We start from the raw sequence: 13,484 nt of genomic DNA, 5'->3' as shown, positions 1-13,484 counted from the left end.
CGCAGTAACCATACGCATTGTGACGCATCCTGCAAACAGGTCAACGCGCTGTGAATGTTTATCGCGCGCGCGTTACGTTAAACATTCAGCAAAAATAAACACTTCAACCAACAAAGCACCAAACACCGTTAGAGTATCAAGAGAAACAGGTTACAGGAACGGAACAAAATCTGCGTAGAAAACAACTCGGAACAAAATGACCGTCACACAGATGAAGTAAGTAAAAGCTACTTAAAAAGTTATCTCAGAACGTTTTTGTGATTTGTTTTACTTTTAATTTCCGATATTTTGCTTAATCAAAACGGAAATGTACACAAGCTTACTAAGTTTTACCAAGCGTGGAGCCTTTGTGCTGATATTGACAACTTAGTAGGCCTATACAATGTATAGTGCTAATTTGAAAAGCTAGACATGTGACCGATTCTCAATTAACTTATCACAATGTGCATATCTCTCAAAGTATTTGGTTTCATCAAACTATAATTATTGATCGTGTGGGAATTTTACAACGAGGGTTTCTATTCAAAATCTCGTTCATTTTTTGACTTGACAGCCGCAAGGTTCGAACTGTGAACAAGGATATCAGCAACATCCGTACGCGTCAGATCCAGACACAACTCAAATTGTCTGAATATCAAGAGGTAAGTAAAGTTTGTTTTTCAATTTCCAAATTGTGCTGGTCGAATTTGGGGAGAATGTTTATGCTTATCAGTCTGAAGCAGCAATATCATATTTTTTAGCAATCACCAAAAGTTCTGAAGACTTGCATTAAAAAAGCCGAAAAAAAGTATCAAAAATAATAACTCCTTGACGTGAATGCTTCCCTAATGCACTCACATCACAACTTATAACAAAGCATTCTACTGCGGCATGTTATTTGTCGTTAATAAAGCAATACCCTCCATTGTCCAATGACGTCTCTTGACAGTCGTCACAAGACAGTCGGCACAAGTCATCTAATCTCAAGTCATTTGACAAGCTATTCAAATTTATTGTAAAAATGACATTCCACGGAATTCATTTTTCATTATTGTCAACTCCTTTGTCGCTTGCCTTCCGACTTGTGATCGACTTGACTCAATTACAACTCTCACATTTCTGTCAGGCGTACGTAGCCTGGCCATGGCAGCCACGTCGAGAGAGCATGCGCCCCGTTGCTAAGAAGACCGTCCCCGCCAGCCGGCCAAAGCTCAAAACTACCAACCAATGCGCCTACGTAGCTCACAAGGTAAATTTGCTTATTCTAAAATAAACAAAAGACTTCGGGAGATTCGGAAAGCTATAGAGGGGGCGTACGAATCAGATAAGTTTTTGAAAAGGGATTCAAAAGAGGACAAAGAACGCGAAAAGAAGGTAAAGAAGAAGAAAAGTTGGGATAGTTAAAACAAAAAAAAATTGACAATATAATGCATATTCCTCTCCGGCGTGGTCCAATAATTCTTCATAAAGGCTTAATGAAGTTTCAAGGGGGAGAAGGGCTTCAACGCATTTTACTGGGGTGTCAGACACGAAAGTGACATTCGTTTGCCCATGAATTACGAGGTACTATTTACAAACGAAAAAAATTGTGAATCGATAAATTTCACACGAAGACAACTCAGCGACCGAAGGCGACATGCAACAAGAAGGGCTACCGTACCCCGACCACCAAAATGCTGACGGAGACCACGTACGACACGGACTTTACCAAGAAAACCGCCAGCCGGCCGGCCGCGTTCAAGCCCGAAGAGACGGCGGTATCGGCCCCGGGACCGTTTGCTAGCAAGACGGTGTACGAGAAGACATACACGGCCTGGACACCTAAGCAGCTGGAAGAGTGCAAAGTGAAGCTGCAAGTCACCGAGGACAATCTCAAGACCGGAAACCCGGGGAAGAAATTCCAGGCCACCACAACTGTCAAGGTATTTACACGAATGCATGGAATGATTGTATTTGCCACGGAACAAGGAAATATTGGGTTCCCCCTTTGATATAATGTTATTAGTCAGGCAGATTGGTGCACAATTATGATGGAATTTTTCATTTGATAATAAAAGCTTGAAATTTGGCGTGAAAATTAATAGCAGCAAACGTCTGCGCCTCCCTTGCGCCATTTACGAGCTCACTTAGCACTCAATGCCATGTCAATTTTCAAAAGTCAAGCCATCTGGATATCTTCTGAGACAACATAATTTGTAGGAACCCTGCTGAAAAAAATGATCCACAACAACGTCTTAAAAAGAAACCACCTTCTTATTTGTATGGACAAACACAGATATTAAATGCCAACTACACATGTAATGTACAACTGCGAAAAGGTGGGCTAAGTGTACTACTAAAAAGTAAAATTTGTGCACGTGTCAAATGTATTTACAATTTTTTTTCCCCCCCCCCCGGTGAAAAATATAACAGACAACCACTTAAACAGGTATCCCACCTTGTCAGTATGGAAACCTCGACGATTGAAATCCATTGACTCATTTCCCTGATTGTAACTCAGGAGGATTACAAAGACCACGGCAACGTCGCACCTGCAAAGTCCACCAAGCCCGCTGCGAAACCGGTCCAGAGCACGGCGCCCTTCACCGACGAGACCACGCAGCGGGCAGATTTCACGCCCAAGACGCCTGCCAGCGTGGAGGGGTTCAAGCCAGCGGTGGAGTACAAGTTCAACAGCGGGCCGTTCGACGATCTGACCATCTTTCGCCGTGACTTTCCGGAGCACAAAGGCGTGAAGAAAGAGCAGAGTTACAAACCGAAGAACGATTACACGCCCAGTGGTGAGTTTGGTGAAGCCAAAATTCATGGTCGGGGTGGGTGCAGTCCGTGGCGTTTTTGTTGCCAAGACTCCTACCAATGAACTTAAAGGGCTTACCATTAGCAACACCATGTGAAGTAAAGAACCTGACTTTTAATCACTATAGCTAAATCAATATCATAATAACGATTGTTGAAATGGTTTTTGGGAGAACTCAAATCAATGAAGCTTGAATATTGATAAAGTTTGTTTCAGGGAAAACTTTTGAAATTCTCTAAGAGAAGTTTGAAGAAACGCGTTCCTCTTAAGTTCATTTCTGACTTTAAAAAGTTTAATGTCACTTTCTATTTCGTTTTGTCGTTTGAATCGCGCGGCCAAACATTATAAATAGGGACCTCACAGGGAAAATATAAAGCACAAACTGCAAGTCCCTGTTCTCTTTCTTTGAAGCCTAACCTTGTGAACTATTCTACAGCTTCAGAGTTTGACGATCGCACCACCCAACGATTGGCCTACCGAGCCTGGCCGATCCCTAAACGAGAACACCTGCCGTGGGCTGATCGTCCAGGCTACATGCCGAACCGCGCCAAACTGCAGTTAGTGACGACATACCAGGTGAGCATCGCATGTGACGTCATAATGACGTCATATCGAATGACAAAAGGTAGGAACAAAAAAGGTACCAAAATGCCCTGTATAACCTTAGGCCTATTCCAAATGTTGACGTTCTAAAATATTACCGATGAACCGACTGATTAGATGATCGAGAAATCGATAAATACTTTTTAAAAAATAAGCACTCCATTCTTAGATGCCTTTTCTCTTCTCGCCGAACGTTATAGAATGATTTTGAGGACCCAAGCTACCTGATCCCCAAGGCTCTGCAGAAGTGCCGTGCCACGCCCTACAAGTACGAGAACAACCTGGGCGCGGGCGAGTCAGGCCCGTTTGATGACCGGACCGAATACCGATCCACCTTCATCGCTTGGGAAGGGGTCAAACGACCAGCATCCTACAAGGTTTCAAACTTCTTCAGAGTTTTTCAGATTTTCCCTTCCTTTGCGACATTTTGGATTCCAAATCACCACCAAGTCTTACTTATCAATGAACATACGTCCGCTGTTTTTCTAGCCACTGGCCATTCTCCAGTTGCGCTGGCGTATATTTTTTGGGGAGAAGTTTTGGGATTAACCGTATAAACTTACTTTATGTACTTTAAATCTCACTCTTTGTTTATTAGATTATTGAGAAGTTCCAATACCCCAAGACACCGTTCAGCGGCGAATCTACCTTTAGCAGCCACTTCAAAGGAGTTCGAGGCTTGCCGGCCAAGTCTTGCCGTCCGGCCCGCCGTCCTCACTCCTCGGCGGCCGGTATGATCAGCTTCGACACCACGTACCGTGCCACCTTTGACAGCGGTCCGTCTACCCGTGACAGACCCAAGAGCTGCCCAGGACCACGCGGTGCTGACAGCGACGGAGGGGAATATGATGAGGGGGAGATGGTGGATGGACCTAGTGGGGAGGGGGAAATGGAGGTCAAGGACGGCGGTACTGAGGGAAACAACGCGGTCGAGGAATAATCTCTCGGGACCAGGACTCCGACAGCAGGGATTGTTTTGATATCACAATTTTATGCGAGAAATAGAATTCAAACAGTAATCATTTGAACTAATCATTTGAATCAAAGATGGATATTCTTGGACTTTCAAATCCTTACAAAAAAAAATTCAAGGACGGAGCAGAATAATTTTTTTTAAATTGTTATAATGAAAAAAAAAATGTATTTGAAATTGAAATGTGTATTCTGAATAAAACTAACTAAAAAAAATTGTATTCAATCTTTTGTAAAGGTATGCCTCAAACCATGAATTCCATTCTTACTTCCAATTTATTACATTCACCCAAGTTCAACTGAAAAGAATTAATAATACATGTAGATAATAGAGAATACTGTGGTTTAATCATCGAGTCTGAACTGTCCGTTTTTATGCCTTATAACATTGAGGAAAAAAAATCATGTAGATTTAAGCAATTTTGTATATTCAGCAAAGAGTCGTGACAATTTGACAAATAAAAAGCTACCAACAATCAACAATGTTTTGTTTCTAGTTCTTTTATTGATTAAAATGTCCCTTGTAATGTGCCATCAAAATTACTTTACAAATTAAACAAGCACTTGATCTATTTGAAAACCTCAGCTATGTTCACTTTGATCATTACGCAGCTAATGAAACTGCTTCCCTCGGCCTTCACCAACAACTTGAAGTTTACGGCCATTCCTTTTCACAAATAAAATAAAACAAAATGAAAGATAAACACAATTTCAAAGCAAGTACAAGGTGGAAAAAGGCAAAAATACCACATGTAATGAACTCCTTGCCGTTGTGACGATTAAGACAAAAAGCTGAAGTAAGGGTGTTTAGGCTACAATCTTTTTTTCTTCTTCTCCATTTTACATTCTGACCACACAGTAAGTCAGCAGAGAGCTGCAGTGGTCGTTATTTAGATAATGTGCCTTATTGTAGCCCAACTTCTTAAAAGGCAACCATTTACTGCCGGTTTTTAGAGAGAACACTTGAGAATAAGTTGTGAATAGAATCGTTTGATGTGCAAAGTAAAGGCTTTGGAAAGCACAGAAATCGCTCCGATTATATTAAAGAAAAACGGTACTGATCTGAGTGCTTCATTTCATCAAAATAAAGTGAAACCTTTAAAAATCTATTTGGTATTTCAAAATTGCTCATTTTGGGACGGGTTGACACAGGAGAGTTCTGAGGGCCATGAGAGGCGTGGCCATCAACCTTCTTGTTTCTTAGTCTTTTAGATATTTCTCCAAAACATAAAACATGATCATGGGGATGAGATGACAGAAACGTTCTGAGGCAATGGGAGGCATAGACATCAAACCTCCTTCTTGTTGATTTCTTTTTGGATATATCTCTTAAGACATAAGACATGATCAGTTTTATTTGGGGATGAGACGACGGGAGGGTTCCGAGGCTGTTGGAGGTGGGGGCATCCCCTTCTTGTGAAGCTCCCGGATGTAAGTCATGATCATCTCCAGGCGCTCTTCAGGCACACAGTCCAGGATCAGGTAACGCTTGTCCTTCTCAAGAACCTTCTCAATGTCTCGGAGGTGCTGGTCTGACTCCTGGATCAGCTTCTTGGACCTGGGATGAGGAGGAGGAGCAGGTATATGAGATCACGTCACATCAAATTGATCATGCATGTGGAATGCGTGTGAGCGTGGCCCCAACTCAGTAATGGCAATAAACCTTATACGTTGCAGGTATCTCACGGGTGTTCTTTGTTAATTTACATGTAATCTAACTTAATAGCCAGAACCATCTACCCCTTAATGCATAAGGTCTATGGCAATATTAGTCTATAAAAGAACTATTAAGGGTGCTGTGTGGACATCTTATAGGTCTCTCTCAAAGACGGATATCTCTGTAGGAGAACTCCAACTGCATATTTCACGCAATCAAGCACGCATTGTGCAGTGCTGAAAATGTTCCAAACACGCGCGCTTGTTGCTCGAAATGTGTTTGAAATACAATGCAGCCGATACGCGTCATGGAAGTTGATGCTCAAAATGCTGATGCATGTGGCTGTTCCACAGGAAATGACGTCATTTGAGAGACCTATTGGACGAGACTTTTTCTCATACTTATATATGAGGACAGGCAATATTCTTAAACTTCTGAAATCATATTGGATGATAAGCGATTTAATGAAAGTACCTTTCCTGTAGTGTCATTTGAGACTTAAAAGAAACATTACTAAAGTCACTCTGTGGATGCAAAATAATCTGGCCATAAATGTACAAACCCCTAGTGTATATTGTTGCCCCTTCTTTGTTTAAACCATTAGTCACTGTACTTTCTCAAACTCCCCTGCCTAGTGCCTATCACACCCTGTAGGGCCTGCCACCGCCTCAGCACTCTGTGACTTCATGGATTCATCAGGAAATAGACACAATGTGATATAATGTAATACACTTGCTAATGGGTTAAGCACCAACAAAGTTGGACATCCCTGTTAATTTTGGAAACGTCGGATTCACTTTTGGACCACAGGAACAGACAGAAAGAGAGAGGGCAGAAGCAACTTACTTGTACGTGATAATCCTGGTTTCTGTGAGCAGCGTTCTGAAATCCACCTTGGCTTGTAGGTATTTCTCCTTGATGTAGTCACTAAACTCCCTTTCCCTTTTCTGTAAAAAAAAGGGAAAATCTTTTATTTATTTTTTTGCATCTTAAAACAGTTTTTGTTAAAAAAATAGAAGGCCTGCTTTGAGAATTCTACTCACTCTGTCGCTGGATGAGAATTTGGCAAAGCGCGGGTCTTCTTTGATAAGTCGGCGGACTTCCTTCCACGTTGACGTCAGAGTCACCTACGGAAAGGAAGATTGACATCACAACTGAGCTGAATTCAGTCCAAATTGTGCATCTATACGCTTGTGTTGCAGATTTGGATGAGGAAACGCATTTCAAGCTGCAGCAAGTGTGAATGCCAAAAGAAGTTGAAAGTAAGGAAAGATCTCTTTGAAAATGTGCTCAATTTATGTGTGCAAATGTTTACCACTGAGATCATTATCTCCCCAGGGTCATCATTACAAGATCATTTCTAGATAGCCCTCTCTAAAAACAACAACAACATAGCAATACATTATAGACCTTTGATGTTCAGGGAAATCAGGGATGTGCAAGAAAAGTTCACACATCCGTATGGTGCAAACATGTTATCTGTAATATACACAACAATCCTGAGATCCTGTACTCGCAGGACTTACACCCGATTCAAAGTGGAGTTCAGAGTCATGAACAAATTATTCCAAAGTGTTGAACTATGAACAGTTTTAAACCCGTTAGGAGCAACTACATTGAAAGATTAACAGTTGTGGCTATTTGGAAGGATTCAGTTGACTTCAAATGCAACACTGACATTTCATACATTTCACCTGTGGGAAACCGTGACTTTACTCACTCTCAAATGTTTCAAGTCAGTGCAACTCTGCAATGCAAGACCAAAATGAGTTATATCCCTGGATGTTGGAATGAATTCAACTAAACCAAATCCTAGCTATAATGCCTGCATACCCCTGGTGTCTCGTTCAAGAGTTCGTTAAACTTCTCCTTCTTGCGATAGACCAGGGAGGAGGTGTGATTGGTGAAGAGCCGCTCTCGGTCCTCCTTGTCCAGTAAGGAGGCTAGCTCCCAGCGATGGTCTCGCTTGAGCTGCTTACGGGCATCCCGCCATGTCATCTCAGAATCACGTACCTGAGAGACCAAACAAATCAGTATAGACAAGGTGTAATCAGGCATGCAACTGGGAAGTCACACAAAAAGAGTTTGTACAGTGTTTTTCTATTTTTAATGGCACACATGGGAAGTAAAAAATGAGTAACTCAGCTGATCCGAGGAAAATTTGCATGCCTGTTGTAATGGCCAGGTCAAGAATGGCTAGATGCAACTACCTTGACTGCTTTTAATTATGGATAAACAAGCTTCTCAACATGGTTGTTTGAGTGGTCAACTTTCCTTAAAACAAAGCCGAGACAATATTCAATGCTCAACGAATAACTGAGGGAGAATGAAAATTCACTTGCATTACTACATATTGCCTACTCAAAACACCCAGTTGTGCTGTTAAAATGAGTATTTGCCAGATAGAGTTGTAGTCGAGTTAATCACTCATTGCTTCTTCCTACCCAGGAAGAAATGGGTACCTGTGATTGATTTCAGCTGCTTTGCGCCGAAATGGCAGCATCGAGCTGTATACTCCCCAGGGTGCTAAGATTGTCTTATGGAATGTTTCATTGGCCCAATGAGCAGGGGTAATAAAGATGTAGAGTCTTGAGCACCAATACTGGTGGATCGTGCGTATTATAAATACACATTATTATTTGTAAGAGTTGTAGCCGAGTTAATCACAAGTCCTGACAAGTCCATCACAAGTCTTCCAGTCTCCAGCCATTCATAAGTCCCAATGAGCTGAGACAAAAGGCATTCCTTTGTTATTATTCATCGCCTGTTACTCATGACTAACCTTAGAAATTGATTTGTGACGGTCTCAACTACCACGTCAGTATTTGCGCTTTGAATTTGAACACATCTCAACAGCAGAAAATATTCCGAGAAATTTTACCTTGAATGCTTCATGACGTTAAATTAACTTTGAACACATAAATTTAGAAGGGATGAAACATTGCATGTGTGCACTCGTTCGGGCATGTGAATGCCCAAGACCAATGCTTGCATTAATGGCACGTGCAGACAATCCTTAGACACTACAAGAAGTCAGCATGGCCAGAGTGTAGGAAAGATGGCTGCCTTACACACATGCACTGGTTTGTGTAAAAAGAATAGCGAAAAGTACAACAATGTACAATGAGTTCCTCCACAGTGGAAGATTTGGGAGAAATCATGAGTGTTCATGGCCAGACTGCCTTAACCTACTAGATCAGTAAGTAAAGCCTTGAAGTGTTGCACAGCCTCCTCCTTCTTGAACTGTCCTCTCTCCCTGTCTAGTTCCTTCTGCTGCTCGCTACGGGTGCGTTGCACCTCCTTCTCTCTCTCCCTCAGGCTGGTCTCCACACGCTTCTGCCTCTCAGCATCTTCATCTTTGACCTATCACAATCAGAAAGTACTTTGAATAACTATCACAAAGGCGCTAATGTGAAGGCAACAATGACAGTGGCAGTAAGAGTGAAAGTAGCAATAATAACGACAGTTATCAGTGATGGTGAAAATATACCAGGTAGTAGAAGTTTTGGTCTTGTATATTTATTACACCACCAAACATGTGTCCAAAGAGGCTAATTTTCAACTTCTAGTCAACTTATTTTGCTGTCCCTCATGCATTTTTAAAAATCTTTGTATGTGGAACCAGATATATAAATGCAATAGAAAGCCTCATAAAATAGAACGCATGTCTATTCACTGGATACAATATTAGTTATCTTGCGAGCGTGAGTGGAACACGGAATAATGTAGTGCGTCTGTGTCCCACATGCCACGAGGCCGAAGGCCGAGTGGTATGTGGGACACAGACGCACTACATTTTCCGTGTTTCACGAGTGCGAGCGTGATAACGAATTTATCTTCAAGCAAACTTGACGCAGAGTAAAGTTGGAACACGCATGCTGTGTAACCTACGCGCAACTTTTGAATTCACAGTGAATTGTGCAGCACTAATCGCGTCACGTAGGCTTAGAATAGCGCAATACGCGGAGTGCGGTATGGACCGTGGCCGTGCGGTATGGTTATATGTAGCACGGCTTGTTGCCATGGATCGACCAATCAGGATCGAGGAATCAAGTTTGCTTGAAGATAAATTCCAATGTAAAGCACGTAGCCCACCCCAAACCCCCAAAAAAGTAAACAATGAAATTGAGAACTGCACAGTACTTGTCACACAATGCAAAATGTATACCGTTTCACAAAGTCTAAAGATGGATGTTGACATGTTCCCAAATAATGTATTGCAGGGAAAAACAGGATTTTGCACAGCCAAAGACAGCTTTTCAATCTCGTATATTGCAGTGAATGTTCACAGTCATCATTTCAGACTACAATTATCCAACAAAAATTTGGAAAAGAAAATATCGTAAATCAAGAACCAAATGTAAGAAACCCACCTCTGATTTTCTGCTGATGTACTCCTTGAAGAGATCTTCCCGCTGTGAGCTGTGATGGACAGCTTTGTAGCGGGGATCGTGGTGGATACTGTCCTTGACCTTTGACCAACGTGACTTGCTGTCCAAGTTTTTTAGTTCATCCAGCAAGGAGAAGAAATCTGATTTCAACTGTGTGAGTGGAGCAAGGGAACAGACAGGGGTGGGGAAAGGGATGGGATATGCAGATTATTAATCAGTGAACATCAACTCGTCATTATTAAAGCTACGTGTGCAAATAAATAGGTGGGTTACATACATGTAGGGGGTTTACATAATCTTGGCTTTGTCTGGCTTGGGCTTTAGGCTCAAACGTCACGGTTTAAGTCTCCTGACTTGACACTCTCCAGTACTAAATTGGTTTATTTTCTGCCATAGAGACATCAAATCCTGTTAGGCAAGGCCAGTGGTTGGAGTATATTTATTAGATTTGAACATCTCAGGATTCTTATGAAAGATGACGCCAAAGCCAGAAGAAAGCTGAGGTTTTGTAAACTCCAACCAAGAAATATTTTCACACAGCAGCCATCTTGGTTGGTTCCATGCACAAACAGTCTCCAATTACCTGACTATGATCTGAAACTCACATAAGAGTTTGATTGGCACAGATATCTGACCAAATGACTGCCAATTGATGAAATAGCTGCAGGATGTTTGAAAATAAACTTCTCATTGAATACATGTCTTCATGTGGAAGCACTGGCTCCAATTTTCAAGAAATCACAAAGTAATATCAGGTAACAAATGTTTTTAGCACATAAGCTTTCAAAAAGATGCTTATTTTGAAACATCCAACTGGTAAAATTCATATCTACAATCATCATGTAGTATCAGAGTGTCTGTCACTGATACATGCTATTTGTGATTCTGTCCACTTGCAATGCTTAAATACATCTATTTCTGGAAATGAATAAATTCAATGTTACCAGAAGATATATGCATATGTATGTACTGACAAACTTGAGTTGAAAGTCATGTTCAGATAACAAGCATGGGCTCTATAAGCCCTCGGCAGTAACAATGCATTCCATTGTAGCTACAGAAGGATCCAGTGCCATTTTTACTGCAGACAAATATTAGGTGTGTTCCTCTCGAGCAATTAGTCCTGCACAGTGTGCGCCATAACGCTTCCTTCACTGCTTTCTGTGAGTAGTCCACACAGCGCCATATACACATTCATTTCTATCATGTTGTCCACTAATGTGGCTTTTGGCCAAGTGAAGCATCTCTCAAAAATAGTCATGCATCAGTGACTGACACCATTTGCATACAACTGGTATGAATATTCAAGACAGGAGGAATAATTTGTGGAAACTGTTCTGGACTCAGTGAAAGGAAACACAGCTATTCAACTCTGCCCTTTTCTAAATATGTCACAAATATAAATGTAATCAAGGAATGGGCTTTATTGCCCTGAATCAGTCTATCAACTGTAATAAACAGATTGTTCAAGCTCCGAGAAGTCCAAGAACAATGTGTACGATACTTCTGCATCTTAAATTTGAATTATACAATATCAATTAAGATTAGGAAGCATTGGAATAAAAGGAAAATTTCAAATTGTTGATGTCCTGGATCGTCCAAAATATGATGATTTTTTGTGAGGAACCAGTCGCAGTTCAATATTTCTAAGTCTTTACAAAAGAGAAGAAATTTATTTTAAAAAGTCCTTGACGTGTCATTTACTTTTAAGCACCCCCCCCCCCAAAAAAGTCTTACCAGATGATGGAAGTTTTTTTTTCCTTTGAATAGTAAAAAAATGTGAAAACATACATATGCGCTTGTTTACACTAGTAGAAATGATCCCAAGCCTTCTTAAAAAGCACAGCCCTGATGCAAGTGGATACATTTTGAATATAATGCTGATTATTTTCATCACAAGTGGTGCCCTAGCTTGGATACTATCTTCCTATCTGTAAATACAACATTTGATTTCAATGGTGCATAATACCAGTCATTAAACCTTGCGCGCTATGTGATCTTATCTGTTTGGATGCAGGGTTCTGAATCCAAATCAACTTTGTTTTTCCATATCAACTTGCAATAAACATGCTGAAATATCAAGTTGATGGAAAAAGATTGCTCCCAGAACCAACAAACTTTCAAATCTCTTAAAGCAACTGATACAGTCAAAAGTGCCATTCAATCTATATAAAGAAATACTCCCAATGGTTCATGTTGGTAGTAGTTATACATTGTATATTAACTGATCCTACCAATGGAATTCCTGCTCAAGGCCTTGTATTTGCATTATCTGCTTATGGCATCAAATGTTGGAAATCGTTGATGTGATCGTCATGGCTACCATCGCTATGGGAACAAGTCCTAATCTTGAAGATGCTGCAAACACAAGACTCTCAAAGTTTATCTCAAACGAACATTTAATTTTTTTGTTCATTATTTTAACACGTTGCAATGAACTGTGAAATCCAACACAAAATCACAAATCATGAATTTTTTCCAATATGAATCATCAATTTGATTTTGAGGGGGGGGGGGGGCGAAATATATTTTATCGCCATGTTTGTGTTTTGCAAAATTTAACTTTGAGAGTCTTATGTACAGAAATATTAACGTTAGCACTGTCAACAATCAAGAAGGAAAACAATCAGTACCGGCTCAGATTGCATCATATGCGCTGAATATGATGAGGCTCAGACAGAGAGGGGGCAAGAAGCCTTAAACACCCACAATGCATTGCACGCTTGCTTTCTCCCACAATGCACCTGGCAAGAGCAATCCACTGGGAAGACTGTATACACAGGAAGGTGGCAAAGCTCTTTAAAAAGTGTGTTTGGATATAAAATACACAAATGAGAGGTCAAATGGGTCAAACTGACAAGGGTCAAATAAGTGGGGTTAGAATCTAATTTTTAGTCAGAAATTTTGATTATGATGGGGTCATTTTACTCTTGTTGCAAAGGGATTAAGGGAAGGGAAAACTTTATTCAAATGTGATATGGGCCAGGTTTAGTTTGCATAAGTGGACGAAAAGTTTTGTTCTTAATATGAAAAGTACATTATTATATGAATACAACTTGATCAAAATCTTGAAAATCTTCCACTG

At 40.8% G+C, this 13,484-nt stretch overlaps 2 protein-coding genes across 2 annotated transcripts in view; one reads left to right on the top strand and one right to left on the bottom strand.

Moving 5' to 3' along the window:
* Nucleotides 1-46: 46 nt before the first annotated feature.
* On the top strand, nucleotides 47-4,486 carry LOC119735540 (stabilizer of axonemal microtubules 1-like). The gene is made up of 8 exons (XM_038209277.1): nucleotides 47-216; nucleotides 554-641; nucleotides 1,106-1,228; nucleotides 1,593-1,901; nucleotides 2,480-2,759; nucleotides 3,213-3,352; nucleotides 3,580-3,756; nucleotides 3,978-4,486. The coding sequence occupies exons 1-8, from the start codon at nucleotides 197-199 to the stop codon at nucleotides 4,317-4,319; spliced, it is 1,479 nt and encodes a 492-aa protein (XP_038065205.1). The 5' UTR covers nucleotides 47-196; the 3' UTR covers nucleotides 4,320-4,486.
* A 350-nt stretch (nucleotides 4,487-4,836) lies between these two features.
* Nucleotides 4,837-13,484, bottom strand: part of LOC119735529 (transcription elongation regulator 1-like) — a 32,359-nt gene continuing 23,711 nt past the window's right edge. The window contains exons 13-18 of the mRNA XM_038209268.1: nucleotides 10,382-10,549; nucleotides 9,201-9,371; nucleotides 7,842-8,021; nucleotides 7,052-7,135; nucleotides 6,855-6,955; nucleotides 4,837-5,909 (exon numbers count right to left, since the gene is read on the bottom strand). Coding sequence (XP_038065196.1) covers nucleotides 5,705-5,909; nucleotides 6,855-6,955; nucleotides 7,052-7,135; nucleotides 7,842-8,021; nucleotides 9,201-9,371; nucleotides 10,382-10,549 — 909 coding nt within the window. The 3' untranslated portion in view covers nucleotides 4,837-5,704. The remainder of the gene's footprint in view (nucleotides 5,910-6,854; nucleotides 6,956-7,051; nucleotides 7,136-7,841; nucleotides 8,022-9,200; nucleotides 9,372-10,381; nucleotides 10,550-13,484) is intronic.

The sequence above is a fragment of the Patiria miniata genome, unplaced genomic scaffold (assembly GCF_015706575.1).
Source record: "Patiria miniata isolate m_02_andy unplaced genomic scaffold, ASM1570657v1 HiC_scaffold_10, whole genome shotgun sequence".
NCBI classification, from domain to species: Eukaryota; Metazoa; Echinodermata; class Asteroidea; order Valvatida; family Asterinidae; genus Patiria; species Patiria miniata.
The sequence above is the reverse complement of the archived record's forward strand: the minus strand, read 5'-3'. Positions and strand labels throughout refer to the sequence as shown.